This window comes from Mustela nigripes, chromosome 13, assembly GCF_022355385.1.
Source record: "Mustela nigripes isolate SB6536 chromosome 13, MUSNIG.SB6536, whole genome shotgun sequence".
Classification (NCBI taxonomy): Eukaryota; Metazoa; Chordata; class Mammalia; order Carnivora; family Mustelidae; genus Mustela; species Mustela nigripes.
In genome coordinates, this window is record NC_081569.1 from 8,410,220 (window position 1) to 8,429,164 (window position 18,945).

The window sequence follows — 18,945 nt, forward strand, 5'->3', positions numbered from 1 at the left end:
GCTCTTAGGACATTACAATCAACCTGCTCTTCCTCCAAAGGCCTGGCCATAAATTCTCACTCTACTTTGGTAATTTCTTCTTATCTCTCAGTCCCTTAAAAGCTGGAGTCCCCAGGACTCAGTCCTTGGACAACTTTTTTTTTTTTTCCCCATCTATACTTGCTTCTTTGAATGCATATTTTTAATCACAGAGATCACAGTCCTTTGAGGTTTATGTGATCACCCCAGCAGAACAGGCAGGAAAAAAAAAGAAAGGAAGGAAGGAAGAAAAGACAAGGGAGCTAAGGAACTCCTTGAAACAACAGCACTGAAGGAGAGCAAATGATTGTTGTGCGTGAGCTTGTGTGTGTTTGGGTACGAATGCATCTGACATCTATGTGAGCAGACGCGTTCATTAGCTTGACTACAGTAACCATTTCCCTATGTAAATATCCATCAAATCATCACGTTGTACACCTGAAATATAGGCCATTTTCATTTTAAAAATAAAGCAAGAGCAAATGAGTGATACTAGGGAATATTCAAACTGTTAGGAGGAGAGCCAGAGGAGAGGGAAGAAGAGTAAAATGTGGGAGAAAATAAAGGGATAGGAGAGTTGGAAAGCAGAGGAAGCCCTGAGCTGCTGGATTTGATACGAAGAGGAAAGTATACTGAGAGCATAAAAGGGGAAAATGGATTTGGTGCGGTGCACTCTCTCTGCTGAAAGCCATTTCAGTGGAGTGGTGGTAGCATGAGGTAAGAGGTTTATGGCAAAGGAGAAAGTGGAGTTCATGATAAAGAGGAGGAGAGAGAAATAAATGGCAATTAAAACATGTAGACACCTTCATTCATCTCATCCATTCAGTATTTATTGAGCACCTATTATTTGTGTAAAAATTATTTAAGAAATCGAATGCATGACATTGAACAAAACAGGAAGACAAACCCTGTCCACCTACAGTTCCATTCTGATGGACTTGACAGAGATAAATACATTTTTATTAACCTATGGGGAATTATTATATGTGTAATAATATGGCTTCTTAGTACCTTTATCATACTAATTCCATATCTATCCTCCCTTATTTACTACAATTTATGTTTTCTTTTTTTAAGACTTTAGCTATTTATTTGAGAGAGAGAAAGAGTGAAAGAAAGAGCACAAGTTGGGGAGGGGGAAGGAGCAGAGGGAGAAGCAGACTCCCCCAGGACCCTGAAATCATGACCTGAGCCAAAGAAAGACAAGAGCTTAACTGACTGAGCCACCCAGGTGCCCCTATAATTACAGTTTCCAAAATAAAAACAAAAACTCCTCACTTTTTTCACTTCTGTATTTCCTGCCTATACCCTCTGATATTTGAATTTGTTTAATATAAGCTATGGATTGCAATTGCAGGGTCATAGGGAAGTTCTATTTTTTAATTTCTTGAGGAATCTCCACACTGTTCTCCAAAGAGGCTGCACCAACTTGCATTCCTACCACTCCTGGATATTTACCCCAAAGATAGAGATGTCGTGAAAAGAAGGGCCATCTGTACCCCAATGTTTATAGCAGCAATGTCCACGGTCACCAAACTGTGGAAAGAACCAAGATGCCCTTCAATGGACGAATGGATAAGGAAGATGTGGTCCATATACACTATGGAGTATTATGCCTCCATCAGAAAGGACAAATACCCAACTTTTGTAACAAATGGATGGGACTAGAAGAGATTATGCTGAGTGAAGTAAGTCAAGCAGAGAGAGTCAATTATCGTATGGTTTCACTTATTTGTGGAGCATAACAAATAGCATGGAGGACACAGGGAGATAGAGAAGAGAAGGGAGTTGGGGGAAATTGGAAGGGGAGGTGAACCATGAGAGACTATGGACCCTGAAAAACAATCTGAGGGTTTTGAAGGGGTGGGGGGTGGGAGGTCGGAGTACCAGGTGGTGGGAATTATAGAGAGCACGGATTGCATGGAGCACTGGATTTGGTGCAAAAATAATGAATACTGTTATGCTGAAAATAAAAAATAAATTAAAAAAATTTTAAAAAATATATAAGCTATGGATTGCAAGAAGGTATGGTAGGATCATTTGGTGATCATTTTTGTGGCAGACCAAAACAGAAGGAGGAGAGTGGGAAGGAGAGAAGAGGACACATGTACTGTAACATGCTACTTTGTTCTCCCAATCTGCTCTCCTTCCCTCTCTCTTCCTTGGACCACTCATGAGATAAGATCAGTTTCAACCCTTGAGTCTAAGGCTCTTGCTCTTTTCATAGCCTAATCTCAGTTTACCCAGGGTCCCAACAACATGTATCTTACTAGCACACACTCAACACAATTCCTCTTGGTCATTTGTAACAACAGAGCGGATTCCTACCCTATTTAGAAGGACTTTCAGAAAATCCACAACTCATGGTTCACATACTCTGATTGCATGAGCACATAATCAGTAGCATGATTTATTTCCCTACCTGTCACTTCTTCCCAATACAACCTCTCAACACACATTACACACACATGCACACACACGTGCGCACACACCCATGCACATATTTTGCTCTTTAAGCGCCAAATATGAAAAACGTATCTTCTCTTTTCCCCTTCTCAGCAATAACTACTCCACTTCTTTACTTTATAAAGTGTGTGCAGGCGGAGATCCTCCCGGCGGAATGTCATCATTTGCTTTTCAAGGCAGACACAAAATTAAAAAGCATTGTGGGTAATGGAATGCAAATCATGTGAGGCTGACACCTTCTTAACAAAGTTAAAGTGTTAATAGGCACCTGGAATTTTGGGGGGAGTGAGGATGGGGTCAGTTCTGGAGAAGCCCTTCCAGCATCTTATTGCCCTTAGACTCACAGCTTCCATGTGATTCCTAACCTGCAGACTCTGTTTGTCTCTTGGGACTGTATGTGAAGGCTGACACACACCATCTCAAACACCAATGTTTTCGGTTGGCTACACTGGTTTAACATAAACTTGAATCTGAAGTTTGGTGACATCATGTTTCTTGGTAATAAACTGAACCTCATATAGAAATTTCTCTGGAAACAATGCGGCATGAGAGAAGGAAAAGTTGGAGTACTTGAGGCAAGAGAATGGATTGTCTAGGCAACAAAAAGCCTTGCGTGTACCCTTGGCATGTCATTTGTTTTATCTTTGTCCTCATTTCCCCCAGCTGAAAACTGCAGTTTCTGATTATAACTTCAAGAGTGTTAATGCCAAATGCTTACATCTTTCCTTAAGGAAGGCTCCATAGGTTGCTTAAATTATTCCTCGTCAACATAAAGACCACTTCAAGATATGTAGATGTATATTGGTCTAAATTGCTAAAAAAGTAATATGCACACCTAACACCTAGATCTTGGTTTTTAAATACCATTTCCATAAAAAGGACCAGGAATCCTTGGAAAAATGGGTGATTCCAGAGATGAATCATGGAAAGTACAAGACAAACTTAGAACATACTGCTGTGCCCTAACATAAAGACAGGTTCAAACAATGATGGTATATGTCAAAAGGATACAGGAGTCAATGTGAAGGAATCCCCCACTATCTAATTTTGGACAAATTGAGCATCAAAATAAATAATGAGGGGCAGCTGGGTGGCTTAGTTGGATATGCATCCAATTGGTTTTGGCACAGGTCACGATCCCATGGGTGGTAAGATCGCACTCAATGGGAAGTCTGCTTGAAGATCCTCTCCCTCTCCTGACTAGCTCTTTCTCTCAAATAAATAAATAAACCTTTAAAAATAAATAAATACTATATGTTAGCTAATTGAACACAATAAAAAATAAAAATAAATAAATAAATGGTGATAGTAATTGATTAGAACTCATTGAAGGAAATAGTAATCCATGAATCCAGAGAGGTAGATGAATGAATGAATGAACAGAATGAATGAATGAGTAAATGGGAAGGAATAGCTCTTCCTTATAGCTGAGTGCGTGCCAACTAATACATGGGGAGGGAATAATGGAATTGGAAAATAACCATTTGGCTTCTCCCATAATAATTATTTCGGTCAGAAATACATCAATAGATGCTAAAACTGGTGGGTGAATGTTTGATGAAAAGTGGAACATTTCTATGATCTCAGGGAATCTTCCCACATGATACCTTGAATTGAAAAGGGAAAATAGTAACTTTGTAGAAACTTGGCAGATATCACCTTAAACAAGTGATCAAAGTTAACACCGCTAGTAATGGGACAAATATGTATCACCTCCCTCTTGATCGGAAGCACTGAGAAAGACGAAACCATTTCTGTGGTATTCTTGCCAAAAGCACATAGCCTAAATTTAATCATGTGAAGACATCAGGCAAACCCAGATTGAGAGACATTTTCCAAAATAACTGGCCTGAAATCTTTTTTAAAAATGTAAAGGTCATAGATAGATTTTATTTAGTTGAGGAATGTTCCCTCTATCCCTATACTTTGAATCATTTTAATCAGGAATGGACACTGTATCTTGTCAAATGCTTTTTCTTCATCAATTGAAAGGACCATGCAGTTCTTCTCTCTTCTCTTACGGATTTGTTTTCTCGCATTGATTGATTTGCGAATGTTGAACCACCCTTGCATCCCATGGATAAATCCCACCTGGACATAGTAGATCATCTTTTTAATGTACTGTTGGATCCTATTAGCTAGGATCTTGTTGAGAAGCTTTACAGCGAACATCAACCTCAATGGGGAAAAGCTGTCAGCCTTCCCTTTGAGATCAGGAACACAACAAGGATGTCCACTCTCACCACTATTGTTCAACATAGTACTAGAAGTCCTAACAACAGCAATCAGACAACAAAAAGAAATAAAAGGTATTCAACTGGCAAAGAATTCAAACTCTCTCTCTTCACAGATGACATGATAATTTATATGGAAAACCCAAAGGCTCCACCCCCAAACTGCTAGAACTCATACAGCAATTTAGTAATGTGCCAGGATACAAAATCAATGTACAGAAATCAGTTGCTTTCTTATACACTAACTATGAAAATATGAAAAGGGAAATTATAGAATCAATTCCATTTACTATAGCACCAAGAACCATAAAGTACCTGGGAATAAACCCAACCAAAGAGGTAAAGGATCTGTACTCAAGGAACCACAGAACACTCATAAAAGAAATTGAAGAAGACACAGAAAGATGGAAAAGCATTCCATGCTCATGGATCAGAAGAATAAACATTGTTACAATGTCTATATTGCCTAGAGCAATTTATACTTTCAGTGCCATCCTGATCAAAATTCCACCAGCATTTCTCAAAGAGCTGGAACAAACAATTATAAAATTTGTATGGAACAAGAAGAGACCCCAAATTACTAAGGAAATGTTGAAAAAGAAAAACAAAACTGGGGGCATCACATTGCCTGATTTCAAGCTTTACTACAAAGCTGTGATCACCAAGACAGCATGGTACTGGCACAAAAACATACACATAGACCAGTGGAACAGAGTAGAGAGCTCAGATATGCACCCTCAACACTCTATGGTCAAATAATCTTCGACAAAGCAGAAAAAATATACAATGGAAAAAAAGACAGTCTCTTCAATAAATGGTGCTGGAAAAAATGGACAGCTTTGTGTAGAAGAATGAAACTCGACCATTCTCTTATACCATACACAAAGATAAACTTGAAATGAATAAAAGACCTCAATGTCAGGCAGGAATCTATCAAAATCCTAGAGGAGAACATAAGCAGTAACCTCTTTGACATCGGCCAACTTCTTTCGAGATATGTCTCCAAAGGCAAAGGAAACAAAAGTGAAAATGAACTTCTGGGACTTTATCAAGATCAAAAGCTTCTGCACAGCAAAGGAGACAGTCAACAAAACCAAGAGGCAACCCATGGAATGGGAGAAGATATTTGCAAATGACTGTACAGACAAAGGACTGATATCCAAGATCTATAAAGAACTCCTCAAACTCAACATACACAAAACAGATAATCACATCAAAAAATGGGCAGAAGACATGAACAGAAACTTCTCCAAAGAAGACATACAAATGGCTAACAAACACATGAAAAAATGTTATCATTATTAGCCATCAGGGAGATTCAAATCAAAACTACATTGAGATACCACCTTACACCAGTTAGGCCAAAATCAATAAGACAATAAACAACAAGTGTTGGAGAGGATGTGGAGAAAGGGGAGCCCTCTTACACTGTTGGTGGGAATGCAAGTTGGTGCAGCCACTTTGGAAAACAGTATGGAGATTTCTCAAGAAATTAATAATAGAGTTATCCTATGACCCTGTGATTGCACTACTGGGTATTTACCCCAAAGATACAGATGTGGTGAAAAGAAGGGCCATCTCTACCCCAATGTTCATAGCAGCAATGACCACAGTTGCCAAACTGTGGAAAGAAGCAAGATGCCCTTCAATGGCTGAATAGATAAAGAAGATATGTTCTATATATACAATGGAGTATTATGCCTCTATCAGAAAGGAAGAATACCCAACTTTTGTATCAACATGGACAGGACTGGAAGACATTATGCTGAGTGAAATAAGTCAAGCTGAGAGAGTCAATTATCATATGGTTTTGCTTATTTGTGGACCATAAGGAATAACAAAGAGGACACTGGGAGATGGAAAGGAGAAATGAATTAGGGGAAATTGGAGGGGGAGACAAACCATGAGAGACTACAGACTTTGAGAAACAAACTGAGGGTTTTGGAGAGGAGGAGGATAGAGGGTTGGGTGAGCCTGGTAATGGGTATTATGGAGGGCACATACTGTATGGAGCACTGGGTGTGGTGCATAAACAATGAATTTTGGAACACTGAAAAAAATATAAAATTTAAAAAAAATATAAAGGTCATAAAATGTAAAGTAACATCAAGGAACTATTCTAGATTAAAGAAGACCCAGGAGATTTGACAACTAAATGAAAGTTGCGATTCTGACTTGGATCCTATGCCCAAGTTTTTTGGCTTTTTTTGTTTTTTTTTTTGTTTGTTTATTTGTTCTTCTGCTATAAAGGGCACTACTGAAGAAATTAAAATTTTGCCTAAGAGCTATAGATTATTTTTTATAGTACTGATTACCATTGATGTTTATAATTATACTGTGATTATATATAGGAATACTCTTGTTTTTAGGAAATGTATATTTACATATGTAAGGGTGAGGCTGTATTATGTCTACAATTTATTCTCCAATACCTCAGAAAAAAATAATAGTATATGTCTGTGTGTGTGTGTGTGTGTGTGTGTGTGTGTGTGTGCATGCGCATGTGGTGAGGGGGTGAAGAGAGAAAGAAAATATGATAAAATAATAACATTTGAAGAATCTCAATGAAGATATATGGATACCTGCACAACTTCTTTTTTGTAAGGCTAAAATTACTTCCAAATAAAAGTTTAATACATAAAAAAGAAAAAAAAAAGATAGGTATGTTACCTCAGATTGACAATACTTAATCGTCCTGGTCTTAAAGATTCTATTTTCTTTTTACCTCAACTTTATTATTTTAAAAGAAAGTTTTAGAAACCAAGATTCTGTCTCATCTTACTAAAAGGAGTCCACAGAAGTCTAAATTATGTATACAACAACACAAACATATTCAATAAATCTATAATTTGTCCAGCACTGATCTGTATATAACCTTCACAATGTGCCTTCAAGGTCCATTTCACTAATGGCACAAGTTCCCAGAATGGCATTTCAGGGCTTGCCCAGAATCCTTGGCTCAATTTCCTCTTGCTTATTTTAGACATCCCATAGAAACTAACAGCAATGGATAAAGGGCATGCTGTAGAACAATAGGACTGAGCTTCATTGCCTAATAAGTTCCTGCTAATAAGCTCCTGTCAGTCTCTTTTTGAAAACGGTAATAAGTACTACGTATGATATAAATCTCAGTAAGGAGGAGAGGCAATATAACAATATATTTTCCTCCTTCTATAGATTATCTTCCCTAAAGATCATCATTGGAAACCCTGGGGAGTTGGAGGGGGGGAGTAGATGTTACAGGGGAAAGAACATGAAGTGTGAGGTCACACACACTTTAAATGTTGGGAAATTATTTAACCACATTGAACCCCAATATACTTATCTATAAAATCATGAAACTAATTGGTTTAGGGATGGGATATTTCAAAGAATAAGTAAGCTGAAATGTGGAATGTGCTATATATTCTCCATCTCCCCCCACCACCACCTAGAACTGCTCTTCATTTTTCTCCATCCTACTGAAGTCCTAGAAAGCTGACTTCAAGAACCGTGTCAACTAAGACTCCTTATGTTGGGCTACTGGTTGGGTTGAGACATTATCTAGAGGCATTATCTAGAGGTTTGGGAGTTCGTAAGAGAAAAAGGTGTGGTACTGATTCCTCCATTTCCCCACTCTCCGACAGTGGCCACATGATTCTGTCTGAGCAGTTCCTGATGGACAGCCTTTCTTCTGCAGATACAGCTCTCACAGGTTAGGGCAACTCTTCCCTGGCTCTACCACTCTACTTCATGAACATGATACTATCTTCCCACTACTACTCTTCCCAGAGCATATCCCCATCCTTTATTGCTTACCTTAGTCTTGCCTTTGTGAATAGTCTCTTTATTGAAATCTCCTCACTTATGCCTATGCCATGTGCCAGCTCTTTGCTGCTAGCATACAGACTGGCTCTCAAAGAAGGTCAGTTTCACAACACTTACTTCTTCTGCCTGGGCTGTAGTCAAGTTTAAGAGACCTCATACCAAGGGAGAAGAAGGCTCTCCAATTGCTTTTTGACATTAGGAGGAGATTTCAGTTAGGATACTTCAACTCTCAAATAACAAAATTCTTTATTATTGTGTTCATACTTAATGTACTATTTATTAAGGATTAGTAATAATGTTCCTTAGTATGTTCTACAATAGCCCCAGGCAAAAGGTGGGGAAGGAAAGGATGAAATAGGTTTTATATAGTAAAACTCTATGATTATTGACCTTTTAAAGGGATTTCATGTCTATGATCTTATGTTTCTTTAGCTTTTACTTCAGTAGATTATATAATGCCTGAAACCCACCTCAATTTGCTCCTTGTTCCTGGCATTTTCCCTCTTTTGCATCAAACATCTGGGAGCATTTTATAAGGCTTTCCTGTAATCTGCCAAACTATGCACACATGTGTCTTTTAGAAGCCTAATTTTCTCCTCCCAGTAATTGGTCAATGCAGAGAAACAAAGTATCATTTTATTTTACATAATGGCGCTATGTAAAATGATTCACTAATTCAGTGCTGAAAAATAATAATCACAACTTGGAAGATTTAAAAACACATGTGAGAAGATAGCACCCAGGGAAATCTAGGCTCTTAGCACATACACAAGCTCACTCTTGCCCCCTGCAGTCTGCTGAGGGACAAAGGAGTATTTTGTAATTAGCCTTGTGTTTTGCTTGCAAACTTTAGCTGAAATGTTCATTTGCCTTACAAGGAGCTGTCAGTACCCCCAAGAATACACCACACAACAGTATTATTTAGAAACAGTTTTGCTTCCACATCACGTAACAAATATGTCTTTGTTCTTCCTTTGTCTCCATTTCTTGTTAATAAAGAAAATCGTCTAGAAAAAAATGCAACCTACAACTTAATATGGATTATATGTTTTGTACGTCTTACAATTTGCAATAAATGTCTGTATAAAAGAAAGATACAGCAATAGATGATGCTTTTCCCTGGGTAATAATACAATTTTCAAAAATAGAATGCCTAAGTAAATAAATTGAGCAAGCTTACCTTATCGCCTGCAGTTTCATTTTACTAATGATATTGCTAAGAAAAATTCCCTTTAAGAGCCCTACAATTCAGCACCCATGCCGGTGGACAGTACCATCTCAGCAAAACCACCCCACTCAATGAAAACTGAGGAACAAAGAATGATTTTCCGTGGTAATTAAGATCTCCATATACCAGAGTCTTCCATGTACCCTCCCTAAACTATGCTACAAACTACTCTTCTCTGGCTTAAAACAAGCAAACACACACACACTTTGTCCACCCTGCCCAGTAGCCACACTTCAAACTTGGCTCTACAGTGAGGTGCCTGTATCAACAAGGAATTTAGGGAAGAATTCAGGGTTTCAGCTATTTTAAAAGGTGAACAGACTAAATCTCACTCTAAATGAATGAAATAAAAATTAGTGCATTTCTTTATTAATACAGGACACATTTTAATTTATATCTCAAAGTTGATACAGAATCTAACCATGCTGTGATCAGGAGCAATTCATATTCTTAAGTCTGTCCTACAAAGCCTTTTCCAAATACTATACGTGCCCAAAGGCATTAAGAGTTCATTCTACCTTTGGGCATCTTTGACCATCAGATAGCTCTCCTGAGCAAACTAGGTAGTGTCAGATATTAATAGATATTAGTTCCTTGCTTTGAGTCAAACCAGGACTAGCTTTAATTTCTTTTTGTTAGGGAATTGTTTGAAGACAGTTAACCTTCCTTCTACCATGTATATGCACTACACTTTTTACATCAGTCTTCACATCATTGTAGATGCATCCACTGAACCCATTTCCATTTTTGAGGCTCCAGAATGAACAATAATAGGTTTTGTGCTGACGAGGGCGAAGCAAAAGAAAACACTTCTCGATCTAATTCTGGATCTTATACTTCTACCAAAGCCACTGAGTTTTTGCCTTGGCGCGTTTAGCACCCTGAGCCTTACTAAGCTCAGGGGTTGTTCGTAACAACCCCCATATGGACAACTGTCTACTCTTCCAAGGGGGTGTGTCCTCGGTTGGGGGTTCTCTGAGCAGCATTTATCTTTATCTAATTTCATCATTTGAGTGCCATCCATCATTTCAATCTGTAAATATATTGTGGAATATCCATTATTAATCATTATGTGCAACCCATTCATGATATGTATTTAAAGTAATACATATCCTTTTAAATTCCCTTTCTCACCTTTGACATCTCTTCCTTCTTGGCAAGTGTGATTTTATTCTCCTTCTCCTCCTCCCCTTTCTCCTTTTCCTCCTCCTCATCCTCCTCCTCATCCTCCTTCTCAGTATGAATATCATTCAGAAAGGAGTAATCCTTATTTCTATAAATAGAGCTAAGTGCTCTATTTTTTAAATGAATAAAATTATGGAATTGGATGGGTTTAAGGTAAAGCCATGAATATAAATTCCTATTCAGGTTGAAAAGTACCCATTAATCAGCATCCTCTGAATATATTCCTTCAGCTAATAAAAACTTCCTTGAATTATGCTATTATTTAGCCCATCGGTCTCCATATTTTCCCACAAACATAAGATGAAAGGCTTGGCAAAGATTTATTCGTTCACATTATTGATTACCTCCAATGCATCAGGCATTGTTCTAGGTGCTAAGAATATAGTTTTAAACAAGACAAATAAAGTTCCCTTGCTCACAGATTGTGCATTCTAGCTGGGAGAGACAGATGATACTAACTTAATGGTGTCATGGCATATAGTAGTGACTGGTCATGCTACTTTAGGCAAGGTGGTCACGAAAAGTATGGCTGAGATGGTGAAATTTAAGCTGAGATTATGACATTTAAACTGAGGCTTGAATGTCATGGAGAAGCCAGCAATGCAAGATCTGTAGGAAGCGGACACCAGGCAGAGGAAACGACAAGTGAAAAAAACTCTAAGTTAGGACTGATCCATCTCAGGCTGTTAAAGAAACAGAACATCTACTCGGAAGCCCAGATAAAAGATTTCCTTGACCCACTGGCTAGTAAACATATAAAAATAAAACCAGAATAGAACTTGTATAAATCTGAAAATATGCGAATTGAAAAAATGAAAAAATATGCTAATTGAAAAAGAATGCTATTGAAAAAATATGCTAATTGAAAAAAGAAAGGCAAAGGGGGAAAAGAGTAAATACTGCATAATCCCATTTCTAGGATGTTCTAAAAATACAGACCAATCTTTAGAAACAGAAAGCAAATCAGTGGTCATCTTCGTGACGGCTGGATTATCATGGGATTCAAGGACAGCCTGGGAACTATGGGAATGACTAGAATTTTTGTTGTGGCGATGGTCTCATGAGCACATTTTTATATGCCCAAACTCATCAAATTACAAATTTTAAATATGTGCAGGTTCTTGTACACCAATTACACCTTTACAAAACCATAATAAAATCAAATGTTCAAGCATTTTCTTTCATAAGCAATACATCATAGTCCCCAGACATGCCCAGTTTATTTCCGAAGATGTTAATAAGCCTCCCTCGATAATACAACCCATGCTTTCCTGCTATCTCCATCACACTCATCTGCCGATATCAAAAAGACCGTATCTCTTTCCCAGTTTTGAAGAGTGAAAGGGTGTTTGTCCAACTTCAGTTCGCAAACAGGTCTCCTCGAAGATCTTGGCAGGAGTTAGAGGACCTACTTTGCATAGAATTTCAGAATTGCATTTTAATTCAGCTAATCTAGAAACCCTGAACTCATTTAAAGGAGTATATATACACACACATATAAATGATATTAAGAAATATGTATATTATGGGATATATAATATATAATATATAATTATATATTACTCTAAATGAGTTCAGGGTTTGGGAATTTATATATTTATAAACATTATATACTATTATTTGAATATGAATATAAGTATATACATATTTAAATTACCTCTCCCACCTTGGACATCTGTTCCTTCTTGGCAAGTTTGATTCTCTTCTCCTTCTTCCCCTCCTCTTCCTCTTCCTCAGTCTAAATATCATTTTTTTCCCCTTCTAAACACCATTCTTTACGAAGTGAAGAAAGGAGCATGCTATGAGTCACAGAAGACCCCCCCTTAAGCATCAATTACTTACAACACCAAGAGGTGTGCCTTCCCTTAGCTGCATTTAGGAATAACTTATAACTAGAAGGTTTTGTTCCCTCTTGCACTGGTTTTATAAATTCTAACCCCTTTAGGAAATTAAGTGTCCCTGACCCTATTCTTCTGCTGCTAACAAAAGTTAGAAGAAGGACGTGGGGAAGGACTTGGGGAAGACGCAAACTCTGAGCTACCAATAGCGTTAGTGACAACCACCCTCCGGGAGGAACAGGGACATCTGAGACAACTGTCACAAATCCCGAGAGGTAATTCTGCAGCCCTGGCTGCCCGAGTGAACACTTATGTTACCCTCACACCATTCCGGTTCCCACCGACGGGCTCACACACAGTTGCTATAAACAGAAGCTGAAACACTTGTAAAGAGTGAAGAATTACACAAATTAAAATGACTGTAATCATTACGTACACATTGAGAACGCAACAAAAACATGTGTATTTAAGAAATACCATCGCTCTACTCTGTGGGAACTTGTGGAACAAACATAGCATCGTGTTTTATTCTGATAACAGTTACATCTCTGCTCTGAACCCTCACATCTCTCCATTTGCAAACCATGAGTTTTTTTTTGAATCACTCGTAAAAAAATATACTAAAAATTATCACCTAGTACAGCCATATAGTAATTCTATCTGTCTGATTTTTGAAGGTTTGGGGTTAGATTCTACCAATATATTGATCAGATTTATTAGGAGAACAGGAGAGGCCATTCATCCTAGGGAAGGGGGTGGGCATTTGCAGTGGTTGGATGTGGAGACAGTGAAGGCCAGGGTCTTGTGTCAGCATTCAGAACGCCTTAGACAGCCACAGGCCACAGAGATAGGTGAGGGCACTTTCTCTGGAAGCACCCCAGCAGACCCTAGAGATGGATGGCCATGTCCTGGAAGTTCTTGAGATTCTCAGCAGCTTCTGGGCAGGTTCTCAAAAACCCCTCGCTTTGCTACTGAACATTGTCTGGCCACAGAGTCCTTACCTTGACCCCTAGCCTTTCCAATTTTCTAATAAGCTTCTCATTCCCTTTATGCAACACTCAGATTTAGAATTTATAACATGCATCCTGTTTTCCTGATAAGATAAGCAAGTACAGATACAGGTAGGAATCAGTTAGAAACTAGAGATTAAATTTCACAAAACCACTGCTATTGTTAAAACTGGTACCATGGTTAAACACGCTGGTCTTAGCACCATCACTCACAAGTCATTTTAGGCAAGTTATTTAACTTCCTGTGCCTCGGGTTCATCTCTACATAATGAGAGAAAAAGAATATTTACTTCTTAGGACCATCTATGAGGATTAAAAATCTTGTATGGATAAAAACTTAAAATAGTGTCTGGCATATGCTGAGTAATTAATAAACATTATTTATTATTATCAGTGGTTCCATGCACGGTTTTTTGGATGAGTATATCCAATTCCCTGGTATCTATTTGCCCACTATACTAATGCCTGAGTGCTTCAGCTACAGCTGAGGCTGGATTGCCAATCACCCCCATGTCCTGGGGGCTTCACTGATAGGAAGCAGAGACTACTCAACCTCTCCAAGCCCTTTTTCCAAAAGTTAGATCAATCCTTTCTAAAGTACACCTTCAGTCACTGATGTAGATAGACCTGGAAGCTAACTGCACATCCTTTGTTTAGAATGAGAAGTTCCTTGACCCTCACTAGGTCATCCCCATGTGATTAAATACATAAACAACAAGAACACCAACAAAGATGGGTTAGCTGGTTTTGCCTCATGGCCTTTGAACATTAAGTGGATAAAAGATTGACCAAGTTGAGATTTATGGGCATGTATGTTTCCCTACCATGGAGGATGCTGTGATGTTGGCAATGAACCTAAAGGAGCCAGCTGTTTGGTTAAGAATGTTGATTTATATAGATCAAATTTCATAGCCTAAGTTTTCCCCATTTGTACTGAAGACTGCTTTATGGGTTTTGGGGGGGAATAAGAGGCAACACATTTCAGAAAGAAAAAGAAGAAATTTGGATTCAGTTACTTGTGTTTGAATTATGGATCAGTTACACAGTAGAGGGTTAGCCTTTTCAGATGCATGATATCTTAAGACTCCATCCATTCATCTATGACATAAGTACTATGGCTACTACTACTACTACTACTACTACTGGTTTCCTAGGGCTTGCCTTCTTTAAGATACGGCATATCAAATCCTTATAACACTCCCTGGCACATGCTATTCTATTAGCACTATTCTGCTCTTCTTGGTATATATTTTGTCACACACTGGCAAAGCACAGGGAACCAGTCAGCCTCCTGGTTTCAAAGCCACATAACAAAATGATGCATACCATCATCATACACACACTGGCTCTTATTTAGTTTCCATTCATACACACACTGGCTCTTATTTAGTTTCCATTCCCACTGTCCTGGGGCCATATTGGTTCCTATCTGTTTTCCAGTAGACTCGTCTTTTACCACAAACAGAATCAGTAAGTCTGTGATGAGCTATCACATGACTGAGGAGACTTTTTGCCTTCTTAGGACATACCTGAGGTCTGGGTTGGACAACCTTGTCTAAAGGGATCCTCTAAGCAGAGGATGCTAGGGTGGCTCAGTCGGCTAAGCATCGGCCTTCAGCTCAGGTCATGACCCCAGGGTTCTGGGATCAAGTCCCACATTGGGCTCCTTGCTCAGCAGGGAGTCTGCTTCTCCGTCTTCCTCTGCCCTTCCCCCTGTCTGTTTTCTCTCTCTCTCTCTCTTAAATAAATAAATAAAATCTTTAAAAATTTAAGTGGTCAAGCAGAAGTGAGTCAGGATTCCTTTCTCCTGAACCATCTACATCTAGGAACAGAAAACAGTACATGTTCTGATTCCTATTAAGATTATTTAAGGCCCCCTTTTAAAGGGTCATCTTGTACCTGATTCTGCCTTAATATTGGATGGCTAGCTGGACATCCTTCCCTACTACATAATTTCACCCCAAATTTGTGACATTGTCTTCTGCATTTACCTTTTGTGTCTTCATTTTCCCGCCTCCTTTTCTTCATCATTATTTGTATCTCCTTTAATTTGTCTATGCATGGTTATGCTCTGTCCCTTTATTATATACCCAGTAGGCATCAAGATAAAATTCAATTTTCATGCAGTCAAATATCAGCTTTGTGCCATTTGGCATAATTCCATTGCCTTTCCTTTCACGTCTTGAATTCAGGGTTGCAACCTTCCTACCCAAGTTGGAGTGGGAGGATGTCAATGGCAGCAGTCTTGAAAATGAGCACAGGACATTAGAGCTAAAAGAAATTCAAAGACCTTTACGTTGGAAGCTAAGAAACCTGAGGATAAACAAGGTGAGCCACCTCTCCAGAGTCACAGAGCCAGCTGTCTGCGGCAATACTCTGAGCCAGAACCTAGCTTCCTGGCATCAAGGCCATGTGTCCTTAAGGACAACCAAGCTGGGCATTAAAGTGGGGCTTTATGGAAACTTGTGGGAGAGCAAAACCCATGACAGACTCTTCCCTCTTGGGTGCGGTGGATGTGCCCAGGCTTCTTAGCTTGGTCCCCTCCCAAGACAGGGGAACTGGACCCCTGGCCAGCATCAAGAAATCAGGCAAAACATGGAAATGTTCTTAGAAATTTAAAAGCAGCCTTCTTCCTTCTGCATCAGAATCATCTAAGTTCAGGATCTTGTGAACCAAAAAGGTAAGCTTTCCGTGAGTCTTTTTATCCTATTAAGGATATCCTGGTTTGAGTATCATGACCTTGATTTCTGCTCCTGAGATTGTTTCCTTTCCTCCCTTCCTCCTTCCCTTCCTTTCTTCCTCCCTCCCTTTTCCCCTCGCTTCCTCTCTTCCTCCTTCCTTCCTTCACCTTGATCAAATCCATAGTTTGATGTTCCCCTCCTAGTTACAGCTGGTAAACTAACTCCTACAGGTGAAGCTGCCTTGAACCACAACACTAAAGGGCCAGGTCCTTGAAAAGGTCACAGGGAGGCCATGGGGTTACATAACAGAGAGTCAACATGGAGAATAAATAGAACAAGGAAGTACTCTAAAAATTAATGAAAAGCGACTGAGTTAACTTAGCTACCCATGCCAGGCTATTTGCAGCCTTCTTAAGTAAAAACAGGCTCTCCTATTTGGGAAAAACTTCACAGGTTTTATTTGCCTTCCATTTTTAGAATTAACAACAAAGACAAAGACAGAATAGGCTGAAGTCGACAAAGAGTAGGAGAAGCAAGTTTCCTGATGAAAAACCTTCTCTAGGGTCTGGTAGCCTATTTTACTTTCAGGTATTTATAGATTCATAGGCAGGAGACCAGCTGTTCATTTGGTTGAGCCTGAGGCATAGGTGAACGATATCCCCAGTGTTGACTGGCAGTAGGTAAATCACTTAACTACACCTAGCAAGTCACTTAGCCTCCCTGGGCTCCCATGGAATCACTCGTAAAATGGGATTTCTTTTAGGTTAGCGTCCATGGCTGTTATTAAGTGTGAACATTTTGCAAATAGCAAATGCAATATGAAAAAAAATGCACTTTGACTCCTCTCTGTCTGCAATCTCTTTCATCTTCCTCTTTTGAATTCTTCTCCCCATGGTTTGCGATGCATCCCACCTACGGAGATAAACATTCCATCGAAGATGACATGCACCGACTTCCCTGAATGGTATTAAAACAATCAAGGGATATTTCTGGGCCAAAATGACCCAAATTATTCAGATTTTAAAACTTAACAAACACACAGAGACATATGTGCACCCAAGACATATAGTTGGGGGACTGTAGGATTCACGAAACTAATAACGTTACCTTCAATTTATATTATAACCTCAATGGCCCCCAACTCTAGGAGTTACACAGATGAACTTCAAAAGCCAGCAGTCTCTTAAGATTCATGACATTTGGCTCAGTGGGTTAAAGCCTCTGCCTTCGGCTCAGGTCATGATCCCAGGGTGCTGGGATCGAGCCCCACATCGGGTTCTCTGCTCAGTGGCGAGCCTGCTTCCCCCCTCTTTCTGCCTGCCTCTCTGCCTACTTGTGATCTCTGTCTGTCAAATAAACAAATAAAATCTTTAAAAAAAATTAAAAAAAAGATTCATGACATTTGGCAAAACTCTTAACCTCCATAAAACTTAATTTTTTTTTTTTGCAAAAGGGGAGGCTAATAATAGCATCTGTCACACAGGATTATATATCTGATTGACATAATAATTTTAAAATGCTTAGCCCAGCAACTGATTCATAGTTAAGCTCTAATGAATGTTTGTTATTATTGTTATTCTATATATATATATATATAAATATATATATATATACACATACACACACATATTAACATACAAATTATTTTTACAGTTTCATACTATTCTACAAAATTAATCAACAATGGTTTTCTTTTCTTCTTACTACTGCTAAGAATCTGGACTGTTTAAATTCATTGGGGGATATAAGTATCATTGCTACAAATACCTACATATTAAATATTGTTTTCTGTTAAGTTTATTTTCTTAAGGGATATTAGAGCTGGAAATACAGGATTAAATGAGAGGTTTTGATGGACCATTTTACAAGTTGCTAGATTCCTCTCCAGAGGAAAGTAAACCAGTTTACAGACAGCTGTATGATATTAAATCTCCCTCCTCATAGACACACTAACATTTGTATTTTAATTATTTTATTTAACAGATTATTTTAAATAACAAAAATACTTGACTTTGCCTTTCTTTACAAATGGAATTGGGTTTTCTGTTGCTATTTTTCCAAGCTAAGATTAGCATTTCTTCCTGGTTAGTTCATTTATTTTGATCCACTAGGGAACCATTTACTGTTTTAAAGGAACATATGATATTCAGTCTCAAGAGGCCCCCAGCCTAGGTCCCATTCTAGCATTTCCCTTCTTGTAATCACTGGGCATTTCTCTGCCTACAACTATAGAATGAAACTAAAAATATTCTCCTATTTGGATACCATGGGCTACTTTTAAAAAATAATCTGAATGTAGTAAGGGTGACAAAAGACAAAGGAAGAATGATATTATCAAAATTTCAAGGTAATAAGAATGGGAATTGATGGAAATAGAGTATAAAACACTGAGCCTCTATGACTGTTTCGTTATAATGGTACCTTTTGGGGAGGGATTCTGCTGATTTCTAGAGTCCCCATTTTGGCCCATCTTGGCCC

The 18,945-nt window shown here is 38.6% G+C and overlaps 1 protein-coding gene across 1 annotated transcript in view; it reads right to left on the minus strand.

Moving 5' to 3' along the window:
• Positions 1-18,945, minus strand: part of AGBL1 (AGBL carboxypeptidase 1) — a 661,016-nt gene that overhangs the window by 185,537 nt on the left and 456,534 nt on the right. Inside the window, exon 21 of the mRNA XM_059418473.1 lies at positions 10,888-10,896. Coding sequence (XP_059274456.1) covers positions 10,888-10,896 — 9 coding nt within the window. The remainder of the gene's footprint in view (positions 1-10,887; positions 10,897-18,945) is intronic.